Genomic DNA, 16511 nt, shown 5'->3' with positions numbered 1-16511 from the left:
AACAGCTCTGGCCAAGGCAGCCTTCACTGACTGGCCCCCGCCGCTGGCAGGGGTCGTGGTGGCCCAGGGGCGCGTGAGCCGGCCCCCACCCAGCAGCCCTGGGAGCGCCCCGCTGCCCTGTCATCCAAATGCGCTCACCCCTCCTCAAGTCCCCGCCCTGGTCTGGTTCTGTCCCCTGTCCGACTGTCCTGGGCCTCTCTTACGGCTCTGCCCACTGTTCCTCCGGACAGGCCACCCCTTGAAACCTAAACCAGAGCCTGGCGTCCTCTGGGGGTGATGACGGGTAGGAGACAGGGTCCCCTGGAGCCATCTGGCAGCCGGTGGGGGTCTGAGAGCCAGGGCTCAGCCCTTGTCCAGCCAGGGTCGGTGTGGTGGGCTGAGGTGCGGCCCACGTTGGCCTTGGGGGTACAGAATTATGGGCCCACATTTCTTCAGATCTGAACAACAAAGGGAAGGGTTTTCTGGAGTCCCTGATCCCTGGGGGCAAGGTTGGGAGCAAGGCCCCTGGTGGCCTCCACCGTCAGGCTCTGCGCCCGGGACAGGGGCCGTTTCTGCGCAGCAAGGATTCCGGATGTTCCGCACACACTCAGGGAGATGGGCTCTGTGTCGCCTTTGTCCCCATCCTGCCTCCCAGGAGCTGGTTCCGCCCAAGAGGCACAGTCATGCCCCCAGGTCTCAAGGCAGGGAACAGGCCGTGCTCCACGCTGAATCTCTGCCCCGTGGACACGTGCTGGACCCGGGCAGAGGCTGCCGTGGGCCGGCGTCCAGCTCAGCCTGCCCAGCCCCGCCCCCGCTAGCCGATGCCCCCCTCGGGGACAGACCCTGGGAAAGGGCCCCGCCGGGCCCAGAGGGCACAGTGGCGTGTCCCAGGCCCCACGTTATCACCGCAGCCATCGGGACCATAAACAACCCCCCTCGCAATCCTGCTGACTGAGGGAAGTTGGGGGCAGGAAATCCAGCAGCCGTCCAGCCCTGGGAAGCCCAGCAGGCCTGCAGTGGTGGCAGTGCCAGCCGGCCCGCCAGCCCCAGCCGGAGCCCCGGACCTCCCCCAACCCCACCGGGCTGGCCTCAGGCCGGAAGGGAGCCTGGCCCCCAACTGCTTCCTCATCTCAGCTCAGGCCCTCCTCGGTGACGGCGGTCCTGGCCCGGCGGCTCACTCAGCCACAGGACGAGGGGCTTGGGGAGGAGGGGGAGGGGACTTCGGGGGGCACAGCGGCTGCCCCCATCCCCGTCTTGGGAGCAGGTCATTCTGAGGGTCAGTGGCCGGGTTGTCCACTTGCAGGGAGTCACCTGGGGTGGGGGAGGCCAGCTCAGCTTGTGCAGGGGGGCCTCTGTTTCCCGGCAAGGAGTCCCCTTCCCATGTCCAGTCCAGGGGCCACATGGGCTGGAGCGCCCCCCCCCCCCACTTCCTTCTCTCCGGGGTCCTGCAGCCTCGTGGCAGCTCGCACTCCTGCTCAGAGGCCCCCACCCGCCCTCAGGATGCCCCCTGGCCCTGGCCCGGGCTGGCTGTGCGGGCCTGCCTCGCTCCGGGGGCATGGGGAGCAGACACAGCATTCCCCCGCCACGGCCTGCCACCCACTGGCCCCCTTAGTTGTGCGAGGAGAGGGCTTGAACTGCTTTGTCACATTGCGTTCTCTACTCTGGCAAGGACTCGTTTGCCCAAATGAAGTCTCTTTTACCAGTGGGGAAACTGAGGCCCAGAGAGGTTGAGCGGTTGCCTAGTTAGCTGGTTAGGTAAAGAGCTGGTCCCAGCAGAAGCCACAGACAGAAGGGGAGGAGGTGGAGAGAGACAGAAGAAAGCAGGAGAGTATTGCCCAAACAGAAGGGGTCTGGTTGAGAAGAGGCCACGCAGGAGCACTGAAGGCCAAGGTGAGGGCAAGCAGCAAGGTCCACGGGCGGCAGCGGTCAGATTCCGACACGCCAGGCCCTGGGACGGGTCCTGAGAACGCGGCCCCCAGCGCCCCGGCCCCTCCCTGTCAGGGCTGCTCCGGGGCAGGGACCCTGCGGCTCTCTGGGGACCCGATGGAGAAGTCTGCTCCCACCTTCCTCCCCCAGCGTGTATTCTTAGCTCCGTCCCCAGGACCTGCTGCAGTGTTTACATTGAGCCCTGTTTATTTTGCAAGCTCAGCTCACGCTGCTTTTGCTGATATGAGGAACACAGTGGGCTGGGAGAATTTCTTTCTTCTCTGTTTTTGCCGGAAATGTTCATGGCTCAGAGCCGGACACAGGGAGTCCTGGGTTTCCAGGCCCCAGTTCAGAGACTGTGGGTGGGAAGGGCCCCCCCAACCCCCCGAACATTCCTTCCACCGCCCCCCGGCCTAGAACCCTGGCCAGGCACACCTTTCTGCCCGATAGGAATGCCCCCCAGGCCGGGCTCCCCAGCCCCTGTCCTGGACCAGGTAGGCCCCGGTCACCCAGGACCTGGCGTCTGCCCCAGACCCCCGTCCTCCCGCTCTGTCCCCCTCCCAGACTCCTCTGGCCACCAGGCCTAAAAGCAGGACCCCGAGTCCTAGTCATCCCAGCCACACCCCCTGCTCCTACCACCACCCCGAGAGCCCCTCAAAGCTGCTCACCCTTGCACACCAGCTGCACGTCGTCCCCGCTGAGTTCAGGCCTTTATCATCTTGGGCTTAGATTATTTTTCCAGACATCTATGTGGCCTCTGGCCTCTCCCCACCACACACCAGTCCTTCACGTTGTATAAGCTTCCTTAAACACTGCTGAAACCCTCCAGCTAATATTTTCCTCAGAGTTTTTCTGTCCACGTCTGTGGGTGAGATACGTACTTACACTGTCCTCGTTGGGTTATGGTATCCAATGTATGTGAGCCTCACAGAACGAGTCGAGACGTGTTCCCTCTTCTTCCATATTCTAGAATATTCGGTATAGGGTGAGGATTCTCTTCCCCTGAGTGTTTGGGGAAACTTGGAGGGGAAGCCACCTAGGCCTGGTGCGTTCTTTGTGGGCAGGTTTTTCATCGAGTCAATGACTCGGATGGTTATGGGACAGTTGGGGTTTTCTATCTCTTCTTGTGTCAGTTTTGATAAGTTGCATATTTTAAGAATTTGTACGTTCCCTCCTAGTTTTCACATTTATTGGCATTTATTATCATTTTAGCATCTGTACCATCAGTGGTTAGGCCCCTTTTTTATTGCCAATATTGTTTGTTTGCGCTTTCACTTTTTTCCATTGGTCAAGCCTGCCAGCTAGTTGATGATTTTATTCACGTTTTCAACAAACTTTTGACCTAGTCGATCCTCTCGTTTGTCGGTTTTGTTTTGTTTCTTTCACTCCTCTTTATTTTCTTCCTTCTATTTACTTGGGCTTAATGTGTTACTCTTTCTTTAACTTCTTAGGTTGGATAATTATGAATTCTAAAACTTTCTAGATTTCTAAGGTGTGCATTTAAGACTATCCTTTTATTTTTCTCTAAATACCACTCAAACTTCACCCCGCAGGTTTTGATATATAGCATTTAATTTTAATGTTCATTCACGCCAAGATTTTTCTAGTCTCCATTATGACCTCTTGTTTATCCCAGGAGCTATTTTGGAATAGGATTTTTGTCATTGTTATAATTGTTATTTCTCTGTTGTCAGAGAAAGTGATCTGTAGGGTATCAATCATTTTTTAAAAATAAATTTGTTTATTTATTTACTTTTGGCTGCATTGGGTCTTCGTTGCTGCGCGGGCTTTCTCTAGTTGCAGCGAGCGAGGGCTGCTCTTCGTTGCGGTGCAGGGGCTTCTCATTGCGGTGGCTCCTCTTGTTGCAGAGCACGGGCTGTAGGCACGCGGGCTTCAGTCGTTGTGGCACATGGGGTTCAGTAGTTGGGGCTCGCAGGCTCTAGAGCACAGGCTCAGTAGTTGTGGTGCACAGGTTTCGTTGCTCCGTGGCATGTGGGATCTTCCCAGACCAGGGTGGATTCTTAACCACTGTGCCACCAGGGAAGTCCTGTAGGGTATCAGTCTCTTGGAACATTTTGAAATATGTTTTACAGGTACAACACGTCATCAAGTTTTGTAAACGTACCTTCTGTGTTTGAATACCATGTGTATTCGGAAGTTGCCGGGTACAGTGTTATACTTGTGTTCATTAGAACGAGCTTGTTAATTGTTTTGTTGAGATCTATATCCTCACTGGAATGTTTTTATCTTACTTGATCTATCATTACTGAGAAATGTGTCGAAGTGCCAACAATTGTGGAGAATTTTTCTAGTTTTCAATTTTCGCTTAATGTATTTTTAGATCTTATGATCAGATACATATAATATCCAAATTTTTATATATTCACTGCTGGAGTCAATGTTTTCTAATTCCATAACACCCGCTGTCTCTCAAGTAATGTTCTTTTTTCCCTTAAAGTCTATTATCATTGTTAATACAAACCTAGTTTTGTTTGTAATCTTTTTTTTTAAGCTTTCTTTTGAGGTACAATTTACATGCCATAAAATTCACCCAATGTAAATGTAGGCAACACATTTTAGTAAATTTCTAGTTTGGTGTGCAGCCGTCAGCAAAGCTAAGTTTTAGAACATTTTTCAACACCCCCAAATTCCCTCAATTCCATTTGCAATCATTCCCAGCTCCCACCGCCAGCCACACTCAATCACTGACCGGCTTTCTGTCTCTGTAGCCTTAAATTTCTATAAGGCTAGAAATTCCCCTTTTCTGGATGCTTCATATAAATGGAATCAGACAACTTGTGGTGTTTTGTGTTTAGTTTTTCTCACACAATGTAACATTCTTGAGGGTCATCTGTGCTGCATCCTGTATTTCTTTTCTTTTTAACACTGAATAGTATTCTGTTGTATGGATCAACCACATTTTGTTTATCCATTTGCCAGTTGATAGACGTTTGGATTGTTTCCAGTTTGGGGCTATTATGGTCAATGCTGCTCTGAACTTTTATCTACAAGTCTGTGTATGGACATATGTTTTCATTTCTCTTGGTCAAGTTCCTAAGAGGGGAATTGATGGGTCATATGGTAAGTTTCTGTTTAACTTTCTAAAAAACTTCTAAACTGTTTTCCAAAGGGTGTGTACCATTTTGATTTCGCACCAGTAATGTACAAAGGTTCCACTCTCTCTATATCCTTGCAAATACATGGTATGGTTGGCCTTTTTTCTTTTCGCCATTCTAGTTGTGGGTTTGATTTGCATTTCCTTAATCACTAATGATGTTGAGCAACTTTTCATGTGCTTATTAGCCATTCATAGTCTTCTTTGGGGAAATGTTTATTCAACTCTCTTGCCTATTTTCTAATTAAGTAGTTCTGTTATTGAGTTGTAAGAGTTGTTTATATGTTCTGGATACAAGTCCTTTATCAGATATATGACTTGCAAGTATTTTCTCCCATTCTGCGGCTGTCTTTTCATGTTCTTAATCATGTCTTTTAAAACACAAAAGTTTTAAATTGTAAAAAAGTCCAACTTATCTTTTCTTGTATGACTCATGCGTTTGAGGTTACATCTAAGACCTGTTTGCCTAATCCAGGGACATAAACATTTTCTTCTATTTTTTTCTCATAGAAGTTTTTAGACTCAACTCTTACATTCAGGTCTATGATTTATTTTGAGTTAATTTTGGGGTGTAGTGTGAGGAAAAGTTTGGGTTTTTTTTTTTTTTTGGTTTGGTTTGGTTTTTGGCTTTTGTTCTTTTTGCTTATGGATATCCAATTGCCTCCGCACCATTTGTTGAAAACGTTACTTTTCCCCCATTGAATTTTCATGGCACCTTTGTCGAAAGTCAATTGAACATAAATATATGGGTTTATTTCTGGATTCTCAACTCTGTTCTATTGGTCTGTATCCCTATCCTTAAACCCACATTACACTTTCTTGATTACTGTAGCTTTGTAATAAGTTTTGAAGTCAGGTAGTGTAAGTCCTCCAATTTTCTTCTTTCTCAAATTCTTTGGCACATCCTAAGTGCTATGAATTTGTATATGAATTTTAGAATCAGCTTGCCAGCTTCTACCAAAAATAAAAGAGAAGAAGCCTGCTGGGATTTTGATAGAAACCTGCTGGGATTTTGATAGGGATTGTGTTGAATCTATAGATCCATTTGGGAGAACTTGACACCTTAACAATATTGAATCTTCTAATTCATGAACATGGTATATCCTTCTGTTTGTTTGATCTATTTTAATTTCTCCCTGTGATATTTTACAGCTTTCAGTGTACACATCTTACATATCCTTTGTTAACGTTCCCCCTAAATATTTTATTATTTTTGATGCTACTGTTAGTGAAACTGTTTTCTTAATTTCATTTTTGAATGGTTTGTTACTCGTATACAGAAATACAATTAAATTTTGATATTAAGCTTATAAACCGTGACTTCATTGCTATTAATTTTAGTAAATATTGTTGTTATTGATTCCTTAGGGACTTCTACATACAGGATCATGTCGTGTGTGACTAAAGACAGTTTTAGGTCTTCCTTCCAATCTGAATGCCTTTAATTTCTTTTTTTTTTTTTTGCCTAATTACACTGGCTTGACTGTCCAGTAAGATGTTGAGTGAAAGTGGCTAGAGAAGGTCTTACAGGGAAAAGTGTTCAGTCATCCACCATTAAATATGATGTAGATTTTCATTAGATGCTCTTTATCGGGTTGAGGATGTTTCCTTCTATCCCTGGTGTGTGTTCAGAGCTCTTATCGTGAAAGGATGTTAGGTTTTCTCAGTTACCCATTCTGCAGCTTTTGAGATGGTCGCATGCCTTTTAGCCCTTATTCTATTAATATGGTGTGATACATTAATTGATTTGAGGGTGTTAATCCAATCTTGTATTTCCCACTTGATCATGACATATGATCTCTTTTATCTGTGGTTGGATTTTGTTTGCTAAGATTTTGTTAGGAATGTTTGTATCTATATTCATAAAAGATATTGTTCTCTAGTTTTATTGTGACTTTTTTTTCCGATTTTGGTGTCAGGTTTTCTAATTCTTGTCTTTTTAATCCTGTATACACATTTTAGGTGCCTGTTGCAAACACTGTGTGGCTAGGTTTCTAAAAAAATCATTTAACACATTTATACTTAATGTAATTTCCAATATATTTTGATTGATTTTCTAGCAATGTATTTTGTCCCTTTCACCTGTACTAAATTTTTTAATGTTTACTTCGGCCCTCTTTCTTGCCTCTTGTTGGATTGATGATTATTTCTCATTCCATTTTTTTCTTCTACTAGTTTTGAAGTTATATGGCCATTCTTGTAGCGGTTAACCTAGGACATTGTAAATGGTTATGTAATAGAGCCCTGTGCTATATTTACCCACATCTGGAATAAAATAAGGACCTTAGGACATTTTAGTTTCAATCTCTCCTGCTGACTTATATGTATGTCTTGTTGTATACTTTAGTTCAAGCATGATTAGTAGTGTTTTATACAATCAATATGTGTTTAAACTTACCCACCTGTTTGCCTCTTTTGTCACTCATCATTTATTTTTCATCTCAGATCTTACACCTGGGGTCACTTTTTTCTGGCTGAAGTATTCATTAGAATTTCCTTCAGTGCAAATCAAAATCCCTCTGCTTTTATTTGTTTTTACTGTTGTTCTTAAAAAATATTTCCACTGGGTATAAAATTCTAGACCCTAGGTTACCAAAAAGATTTTCTGTTAACACATTGAACAGATTGTCCACCTGTACTTTGACTTCCATTGTTTCTATTGAGAACAAAGATGACAGTGAGTCATTGCTCTTTGGAAGGCAATGTATTTTTTTCTCTCTGGCTACTTTTTTTTTTTTTTTTTTTTTTTTTTTTTTTTTTTTTTTCAGTGTGCGGGCCTCTCACGTTGCGGAGCACAGGCTCCGGACGCGCAGGCTCAGCGGCCATGGCTCACAGGCCCAGCCGCTCCATGGCATGTGGGATCTTCCCGGACCGGGGCACGAACCTGTGTCCCCTAGCATCGCAGGCGGACTCTCAACCACTGTGCCACCGGGGAAGCCCTCTCTGGCTACTTTTAAGCTCTTTCCTTTGACTCTAGTGTTCTGCATTTTCACTATGTTGTGTTATTAGGCAGTTTCTTTTGTTCATTCTGCTTGGAATTCAGTGAGTTTCCTTAATCTGTGGTTGGTGTGTTGTGTCAGTTCTGGATTACACTCAGCCACTATCTCTTCATACTTTGCTTTAGTTCATTATCTCTTCTGTAACTTTCATTAGACATTTGGTAGACCATCTCAATCCCCTCTGTGTCTCTTAGTGCCTCTCTCTCTCTCTCCCTTTTAAAAAAATCACTTGTTTCTCTGTACTGGGTTCTGGATAATGTCTTCTGATCCATCTTCCAATTCACTAGTTATTTCTTCAACTGTTTCTAATCTGCTGTTAAACCTATCCAAAGAATTTTAAATTTCAATGATTATTTTCCTATTTATGGAAATTCTATTTGGTTTTTATGCATACTTGATAGATCATTTTGTAGTATCTTTCTTTTCACTTGAATATTCAAACTTTTAAAAAATTTCTTGAAATATATTGAATATGGCTATTTTATATTTAATTTCTGGTATCTAAAGTCTTTGTGAATCAGCTTCTCTGTTTTTGTTTTTTCTTCTGGCTTTCATTCATGGTGTTTTGTTCCCTTTGAGGATTTCCTTTTTTTAATCATGAGTTCCTATGTCTTAAAATGTATCTGTGGGGATTTTTGAGGTCTAATGTGAAGTTGAGGTTCTTGGGGTGGCGCGGGGGATCTACGTTCACCTCTTCCTTTGCTATGCACATGGGAGTACTACCAGCCTGGACTATAAATCCTGGGCTCAACGTCTTCAAGACCACCCGGGTGGTGGGCATTTGGGCTTCCAAGCTGAGCATGGACCAGCTTGTGGATGTGACTTCTCAGGGCAAATATTGTTCCACTCCTGTTAGCAGCAAGACAGTTTTCTATATGGTCGTTTCAGGGACGAGGTTATTTCTCATTGACCTTTACACTGAACATAGAGCCCTTTGAAGGTTCCAGCTTTACGTAGGGCTCCGCTGTGACACTTCCCACCTGGGGCAGGTCTGGGCTTGGATACCTAGCTATCCATCACCTGTGAGACTGTGAAAACCAAAGCTCAAGTGTGCTCAGTTCATCAAATGCCTCCAGGACACTTCTTACCTCTGTGGGCTCCACTTTCACTGTACATTCAGCCTCTGACCTCTCTTACTTCCTGGCTAGCTCGTCAAGGCCAATGAGTCTCATGGTCAGACAAGCTCTTGCTCACTTACAGGGGACAGAGTCAGGGTTTGGAAGGTGGGATTTTTCTGGGCAGCCTGGGTCTGATGGCTGCCGTCCCAACTCCCTGTACTGATTCCTGACCTTCCCATGTTCCATCTCCCCGTGAAACCGGGAGCTACTGGGCCGTAGTAACGTGTCTTGTTCGTGCTGGTCCCTGGGGATCTTAGTGATCAGTAGGTCTCACGCTGGGACTCCAGTGGGGACTAGGTGGGGCCACCAGCCCTTGGCAGGCTGGACTGAGAAGGATGCCAGCCGGTCTAGAGCTGGGAGCCTCTAGACCAGGGGCCAGCAAACTGGGGCCCACAGACCAAATCTGGCCCCTGACCTAAAGAATGTGTGACAGAGACTGTATGTGATTCCCTAATGCCTATGACATGTACTATCTGGCCACTTACAGGAAAGTGTGCAAAGCCCCAGTTCAGACCAATGTTGTCCTGTAGAAATATAATGGGAGATATAATTTTAAACTTTCTAATAGCCACGTCAGAAAAAATAAACAGCTTAAATTCACTGTAATATGTTTTATTTAACCCAACAGATGAAGATATTATCATTTCAATATGTAATCAATACAAAAGAACACTTAGGACGGTCCACATCCTGTCTTCAAACACCAGCGTGGGTTTTCGACTTAGAGCGCACCTCGCTTTGGATGCTCTCCTTTCATAAGAACTGCTTGGTCTGCATTTAGATATCACAAAATTTACAGTGGAAAAGGTGGGTTCTCATGCCTAAAGCATTCCGAGCAACCATAGCTAAAGTCTTCCGATAACTGATTTGGGGATCTGTATTTAAATTTAATTGCGAATTCGTTAAAATTAAATCAAATTCAGATCCAGTCCCTTGGTCTCACAAGCCACATTTCCAGTGCTTTTAGCCAAGCAGGTCTGGTGAACAGGCTGTTGAAGAGGCAGCTTCAGACTGTCACGTGCTTGTGGACGGAGGCGAGAGTGGTCCCCGGGCATCTGACCAGGCCAGGACCAGGGAGGTGCTGGGTGAACACCAAGAGGATAAGCAGATGCTGCGGGGCAGACGGGGGTGGGGGCGGGGCTGGGGCTGGGTGGGAGGGAGCATCTTCTAGCCCCAGCATCCCCTCGGGACTTCCTCGCACCCTCCTGGGTTCCCATTCCTCAGGCTCTTCCCTGAATTCCTCCCTCGAGCCCCTCTGGGTCCATGACCCACACCTCCCCAAGGGGCCTAAGGACCGTCCACCTGGGATTCTGGCTCTTATAACCACATCTGTCTCCCACCAGCCTTGGCTCCTGGGGGGCCGTCAGGAACGGCGTTCCCTGCGTGAGGCTCTGTTTCCAGGCTGCCCCGGACTCCGTGGCGCACCTCGTCACCAGCCGGGGCCTGTTGCGCTGGAAAGCGGGGCGGCCTCAGATGGGCACCGATGGCCCTGCTCCCCCCACACGCCATGCCCAGACCCCCGACTTTCCTCTGCCCACCCCCAACACGTCTCTCTTTGCTGGTGAGCTGCTCTTGAGTGGCACGGCCGTAAATAGGCGAAGGCGTGGGGCTCTGCCGGATCAAAGGGCCCCCTTCAGAAGCCGTCATTAGCTGCTATTCTGGGAACTGGTTATTTTAAGGTTAGTGTATTTTTTCTTTCCTGAGGAGCCGTCTTAGTGGATGGCAAGGTCCTGAGGTGCTGGCTCTTCAGTCAAACCACACAAGCCCTGTTTTGTCTAGGGTTTCAAAGATAAACCTATAATGAAAGCGTCAGTTGACACAGAGCACCACCATCCCCATTCCTGGGCAGAGGCGGGCGGGCCTGCCAGGGAGTCCCCGCGCCCCTCGAGCCACAGGGAGACTTGACGGGCCCCAGGGACGGGGCTGCCATGTTCCCGGAGGGAGCCCGAGGCCAGAGCCCCGCATTCTCACGGCCAGGGCAGCCCCCATAGGACTTGCCTAGAGCCTGGCTCGGGGGCCTTTTCAACAGTCGGCCCAGCTTTGGCCAAAAATCTGTGGGAAGACGCCCACCCCCACCAGTGGCCAGGGGAACGCGCCGTGACGCCACGGTTTAAGAAAATGATAATACCCAGCGCTGGCACCCAGGTGGGGAAACAGGCATTCTCACACGTTGCTGGTGGGGACGCAAATTACGGTAGTAACAGAGCTTCTGGGAAGGAATCTAGCAGCGTCTGTTAACATTCAAAATACATGTACCTTTTGATCTAACATCTCTGCTTCCAGGAAATGAAACCCCAGGGTCAGAGATCTGTGTATCAGGACGCTTGTCACGCTCTAATTTGTGACTGAGAGACATGGGGAGTCACTTGACTGCGGCGAGGGAAGAGCTGAGTAGAGGAGATGCCTCCCAGCTGTGGGCACCGCCCGGCCTGATGTCTGTCAGTGGCTCTGGAGCCACACCTTTGATGAGTCGCTAAGTCAGAAAGCTGAGATGCCGAGAACCGCTGGGGTTCTGTCCACCGCTGGGCAGTGGACAGTCCGCGTGCGGCTGTGAGATGCTCCGTCCTCGTTTGTCCGAGGTCAAGGTGCCCCTTGTAGCCAGTGTGCGTGTTCCGAGGTAGTTCAGGTAGAGATGTCGCGTCCCGTCCAGCTTCCTGCTCTGGCCTCAGTCCTCTGTCAGCTGGGGCTGCTCTCCCACCAGAATGACTAGCCCCCAAACTCGATATCCTGTGAGCCCTACACCCAAGGCCCCTCCCCAGGGCTCTGGGTTCACTCAGCACCCAAGCCTCCGTCACTGGCCGGCGCCTACTTCCCCACAGGCTCTCCCTGTGCCAAGATGGGGGCCGGGGTCCATCGGCTCCAGGCCCCTTCCAGGCCCGAGGACCAGCCCCAAGCTCTTAACTGCTCCATCCTGGAAGCGACACACACACCACTTCTGCTCCAACCCCACCCAGAGGAATGTGGGGAATGTGTTCCCGGCAGGACCCTCTCGAGTCGTCCGTCTGTGTGATGGGACGTCCGTCTGTCTACCCGTGTTCATCCAGAGGCGGCAGACACACCTGTGACTCGGGCCTGCCCACCTGCCCCTGCCCACACACTAGTCACCCCAACAGCCCGGCGGCGCCCGAGGGGCCCACCCGCGAGGCTTGGTTTTGTGGGCCAAGCCCCCGCCAGGGTTCAGGAGCACCCAGGGAGAGAGGCACGGGAGGCTAGCTCATGTCTGGCCCTCCGACCCGCCGCACAGATGGGCACCCGGCCGTCGGCAGTAGACGCGTCTGCACAAAAGGGATGAACGGGGCGATGGGAGGGAAGTGTGATCAGCTGCAGGGTCTGAGCCGGCATCCGATCGCCCCTCCCTCCACCGGGTCCCCAAGGTCCAGGTGACCGACCAGTCTGGAGCCTGACTCCCCCTCTGAGGAGCTCAGGAGCCCCTCACCGAGGTCAGAGGACTGGGCCGCCCACCACATCTGTGAGTCCGAGTTTCCGAAGGAGATGCTAAAGTCACACGCCTCCATTTCAGAGGCTCGGTTTCCCTGTCACCAAGGGAGGGCCTGGGTCGGGCAGGCTTTGAGGGACCTGCAGGCATCTCAGGCCTCTCCATCCCATGAAGGGTGAGACCCTCAGGCCCCTGTGGCGTCCAAGGGGTCTGTTGCCAAGAGGCCATGGTCATGGTGGGGAGGTCGGAGCTCAGACTGGCCTAGAGCTGAACCGGCAGCTGGCACCCGGGCTGATGCTCAGGGCAGTGTGCCCGGCCAGCCTGTGGTCCTGGACCTCTCCTGACGTAGAGGCAGGAAGGCTGGCCTCGTGGCTCACCTCCTCCTGGCTGGCAGGAGCCAATCCCCCCGTGGTCGTAGCCTCACCCATCGCTGGCCTCAGACACTTGGCCTCCCAGGAAGGAACGTCAGTGCTGGCTTCCTTAGTCTGCTCTGGCTCACAGACTAGGCGTGGGGCCTGGCACGGGGGACATTCAGCACAAAGAGTGATCGTGAAGACTGCACCCCACAAAGCAGTAGGTCCCCACCTCTGGGTGACTTGGGGGTCCATGGAGAGGCACCCAGTACCTCCCAGGGACGCCCTTGCCGGGGGGACAGGCACAGCTCACCAGCCTCTCTGAGCCTCAGTTTCCCGCTCCATCCAAGGCAGGGAGGAGAAAAGAGGGGAGGGTGTGTGTGCTCAGGGCCACCTGCCCGGGCCTGGTCTCCAATGGCCACTGCGCCCACACCCGACGCTTGAGGACCCAGAGCCCGCCTGACAGTTGCCCACAGCAAGGCCAGACAGGGGCCCCTGGGGCCGCTCTTCCCACCTCTTTCCAGGCCCCAGGATCCCACCCGTCCCTGCGGTCCTGACTCAGCGGGGCAGAGCTGGGACCAGGGCCGGGCAGCCTGGCTCCCACGCCTGTGTGTTCTCAGATTCACATGTCCTCCTCCGGCCGAGAGGACAAGGCCGCCTGCGTGCACGTGGGACCCTCCTCCCATTTCACACAGTGCAAAGCCCAGGCCTTCCCCGTGCACGTTTGCAGCCAGTGGCTGGGGTTCAAGCCCTGCCCCCTCGGCTCGCTGGCCATGGACCCGGGAAGTCATATTGGCTCTCGTGCCTCTGTCTTCTCACCAGTCAGCGGAGGGGATGAAATTGATGCTACTAAGGCAAGTGCTGTTGGGAGGATCCCTGAGTTGATCCATATCCAGGCAGAGGAACTTCATGTGCAAAGGCCCTGTGGCACGGGGAAATACAGCCAGTCCAGAGCTGCAAGACCCGGCGTCCGATTACAGAGCTCAGAGAGAGTGGGTGTGAGGGTGGGACAGCTATTGGTCAGGAAGGTGGTGGCGGGGGGGGGGGGGGTCAGGGGCCAGTCTGGGAGCCCAAGCTCTGCCCTGACCCGACTGTGTAGCACCCTGAGCCTAAGCCTCAGTTCCCCGAGCTGCACCGTGGCTTCCTGCTCCCCACATGCGTGGCAGCGCCCCCAGAACCTTTCTTTCCCTCCTCTTTCCTGGGTGTTTCTCTCCCAGTCTGGCCAGGGGACGAGAACCCCTCCCCACAACCAGGCCTTTCCTGAATGACTCTATTTATAGACCTCAAATATTGGCCAGAAAGGAAATTTACATTTTTTTACAATTTAGCTCCAGTCTGTGTCAGCTTCTGTGGGTTGACTGCTTCTGAGAGAGGCGGGGGGAAGGGTGCAGGCGGGCAGAGATGTGTGTATTGGGCCCACGGGCAGCGCACGGCGGCCGGGAGCCCTTCTCAAGCCTATTTGGTGATCTATAATCAAGGGCCTCGCTGGGGGCGTCGGGCTAGGCAGACCATCTGGGGGCGCCAAGGGGTGAGGGCGGCCCCGAGCCTTGTCTTTGTGGCGAACCCTGCCCCGCCGCCTTGGCCGACCTCAGAAAAACATGTATTTTGATCAAAATGGGCCCTTTTTAAAACTTGTCACCCTGTGGGTCAGGGCACAGCCTGCCCGCCCCCCCACCCAAGTCCTGCATATTAAGCAGTGGCTTGGTCACCACCAAAAATAGATGTCCCAGCCCAGAGGCAGGGCTGTCCCGCCTGCTCCGGGAGGGGACCGGCCCGGAAAGGGGCAGCCGGCCCAGGCCCCGGCCCTGCCGACTCTGGAGACTGCAGGCCTGCAGGCAGGCGGCAGGGAGCCGAGTGGCCTGGTTGGGGACCACGTCCGCCTGGGGTCCGCAGCGTCTCCAGGGGTGGGGTCGGGTGGCAGCCACGGTGGGCCCCGGGCCCGGCGAGGTCGGAGCGCGGCCCACGCCCACCCGGGGCCAGGTGGCAGGTGGATGCCAGCAGGTCCCCGGCCACAGGGCCACACCCGGCGCGTGGGCGGCCTCCTCCCCGCCCGGGGCCCGCGGGCCTGGGCTCTCACTCCACCTTGGCCATCAGGGATGCACAAAATGGCTGACGCGGCCGTTTCTAACTGGGATGCGCGCACATGGCAGCGGCCGTGCGGAGCTGTGTTTATTTTGCCGAGCGGACGGCCTTTCGTTGCCCGGGTTCCGAGCGCTCCAGAGGCAGATGGAAATTTTTGTGGATTAAACACCGGGGCTGAGGCGCGCTGGGCTGTTTGGGTTGGCAGCGCTCCCTCCCCATCTCGTTCCTCACCCGCGCTCCCGCCCTCCTCACCGGGGCATCCATTCATGCCTCCATCCTGGGCCCCCTCCTCCCCTCCCAGCTCGGGGGCCTCCCTCACTCCTGCTGGCCCAGAGCAGGGCAGCCTCGGCCCCCTCCCCGAGCCTGGAAGAGGCTGCAGGGTGACGGAGGGCTCACCGGGAAGGCCTGCTCCTCCAGGGCCCTTGTCAAGCTGGGGGCCCCCTCTGACCACCAGATCCTCATCTATGAGATGGGAGCTGGTGTGCAGACCAGGCAACCAGCATACGGGGCACGCTTATGGGTCCGGCACCCAGAAAATGCCCAGTACCCAGGCTCTGTCACGGGTCCTGCTCTCAGGAAGGCAAAAGCCACCAGGGAAGCATGAGGGGCAAGGCCTGATCCCTCGCTACCTCAGGAGAAGCTCTGCGTCCAGACAGGATCTGGACCTTTCTGAAAGGACTGGAGGGTATGCTGGTCTACAGAAAAGGTCTCTGGGGGACGAGGAGCAAAGCTCGTGGATACCTGGGGAACCAGGTCCCAAGCAGAGGGCACACCTCTGCCCACTGCAAATGCCCTGCGGTGCGACCGTGCCTGGCTTGTCTGAGCACCCAGGGTGGCCGTGGGTTAGGGAGGAGCCTGGAGATGGGAGCAGACAGGTAAAGGGGTGGGCAGACCTCCGGGCCCTGTGAGCCACTGGAAGGACTCGAGGCTTCACTTGGAGGGAGGGGGGCTTCGGGGCAGAGAGGGCCGCGATCCAGCGCGTGTTTTTAGCTACGCTGCCCTGGCACGTTGAGGGTAGACTGAAGAGGGGGGCAGGTGTGGCCGCAGGGAGAGCTGCGGGGCCGGCGCACACCGCTCCCGTCCCTCCCCCTGCCAGCCCCACCCTGGGAGGCAGGTTGGTCAGTGTGCCCAGCCCACTCTGTCCCCGCCGGCCGGGAGCCATAGGTCAGGTCTCACACATAAAGAGCCATCTGTGTGGGCAGCAAGGTGGCCAGCCCGCCTGCCACCCGCACGGGGACGCTCTTCCCAGCAGGCTCCGCCCACCCCCTCCCCGACGGGACCTGCGGACACCCTGTCAGACCGCTAGCACCCACCCCTGGGTGGGGGCTTCTCGGGGTGATGTGAAACCCTGGCCCGAGGTGCTGACACCACAGTGACCTGTGTCACCCGGCCAGGCTCAGAGCGGCACTGGAGATGGGGAATTCGGTGAGGCCCAGGCAGAGCATGTCTGGTGGGGGGGTAGGCGGCACAGCTGCAATGGGATCCAGTATCACAGGCCCCCGT

The 16511-nt window shown here is 52.6% G+C and overlaps 1 protein-coding gene across 5 annotated transcripts in view; it reads left to right on the top strand.

Annotated features, from left to right (window-relative positions):
- KCNQ1 (potassium voltage-gated channel subfamily Q member 1) overlaps nucleotides 1-16511 on the top strand; it is a 352233-nt gene that overhangs the window by 282054 nt on the left and 53668 nt on the right. Inside the window, exon 17 of one of the 5 annotated variants that reach the window (XM_032640192.1) lies at nucleotides 9766-9944. The exons of the other annotated variants lie outside the window; for them this stretch is intronic. Coding sequence (XP_032496083.1) covers nucleotides 9766-9918 — 153 coding nt within the window. The 3' untranslated portion in view covers nucleotides 9919-9944. The remainder of the gene's footprint in view (nucleotides 1-9765; nucleotides 9945-16511) is intronic. 5 annotated transcript variants of the gene reach the window in all.

Source organism: Phocoena sinus, chromosome 8, assembly GCF_008692025.1.
Source record: "Phocoena sinus isolate mPhoSin1 chromosome 8, mPhoSin1.pri, whole genome shotgun sequence".
Lineage (NCBI taxonomy): Eukaryota > Metazoa > Chordata > Mammalia > Artiodactyla > Phocoenidae > Phocoena > Phocoena sinus.
Note: the sequence above shows the minus strand (reverse complement) of the source record. Positions and strands in the feature narration are given on the sequence as shown.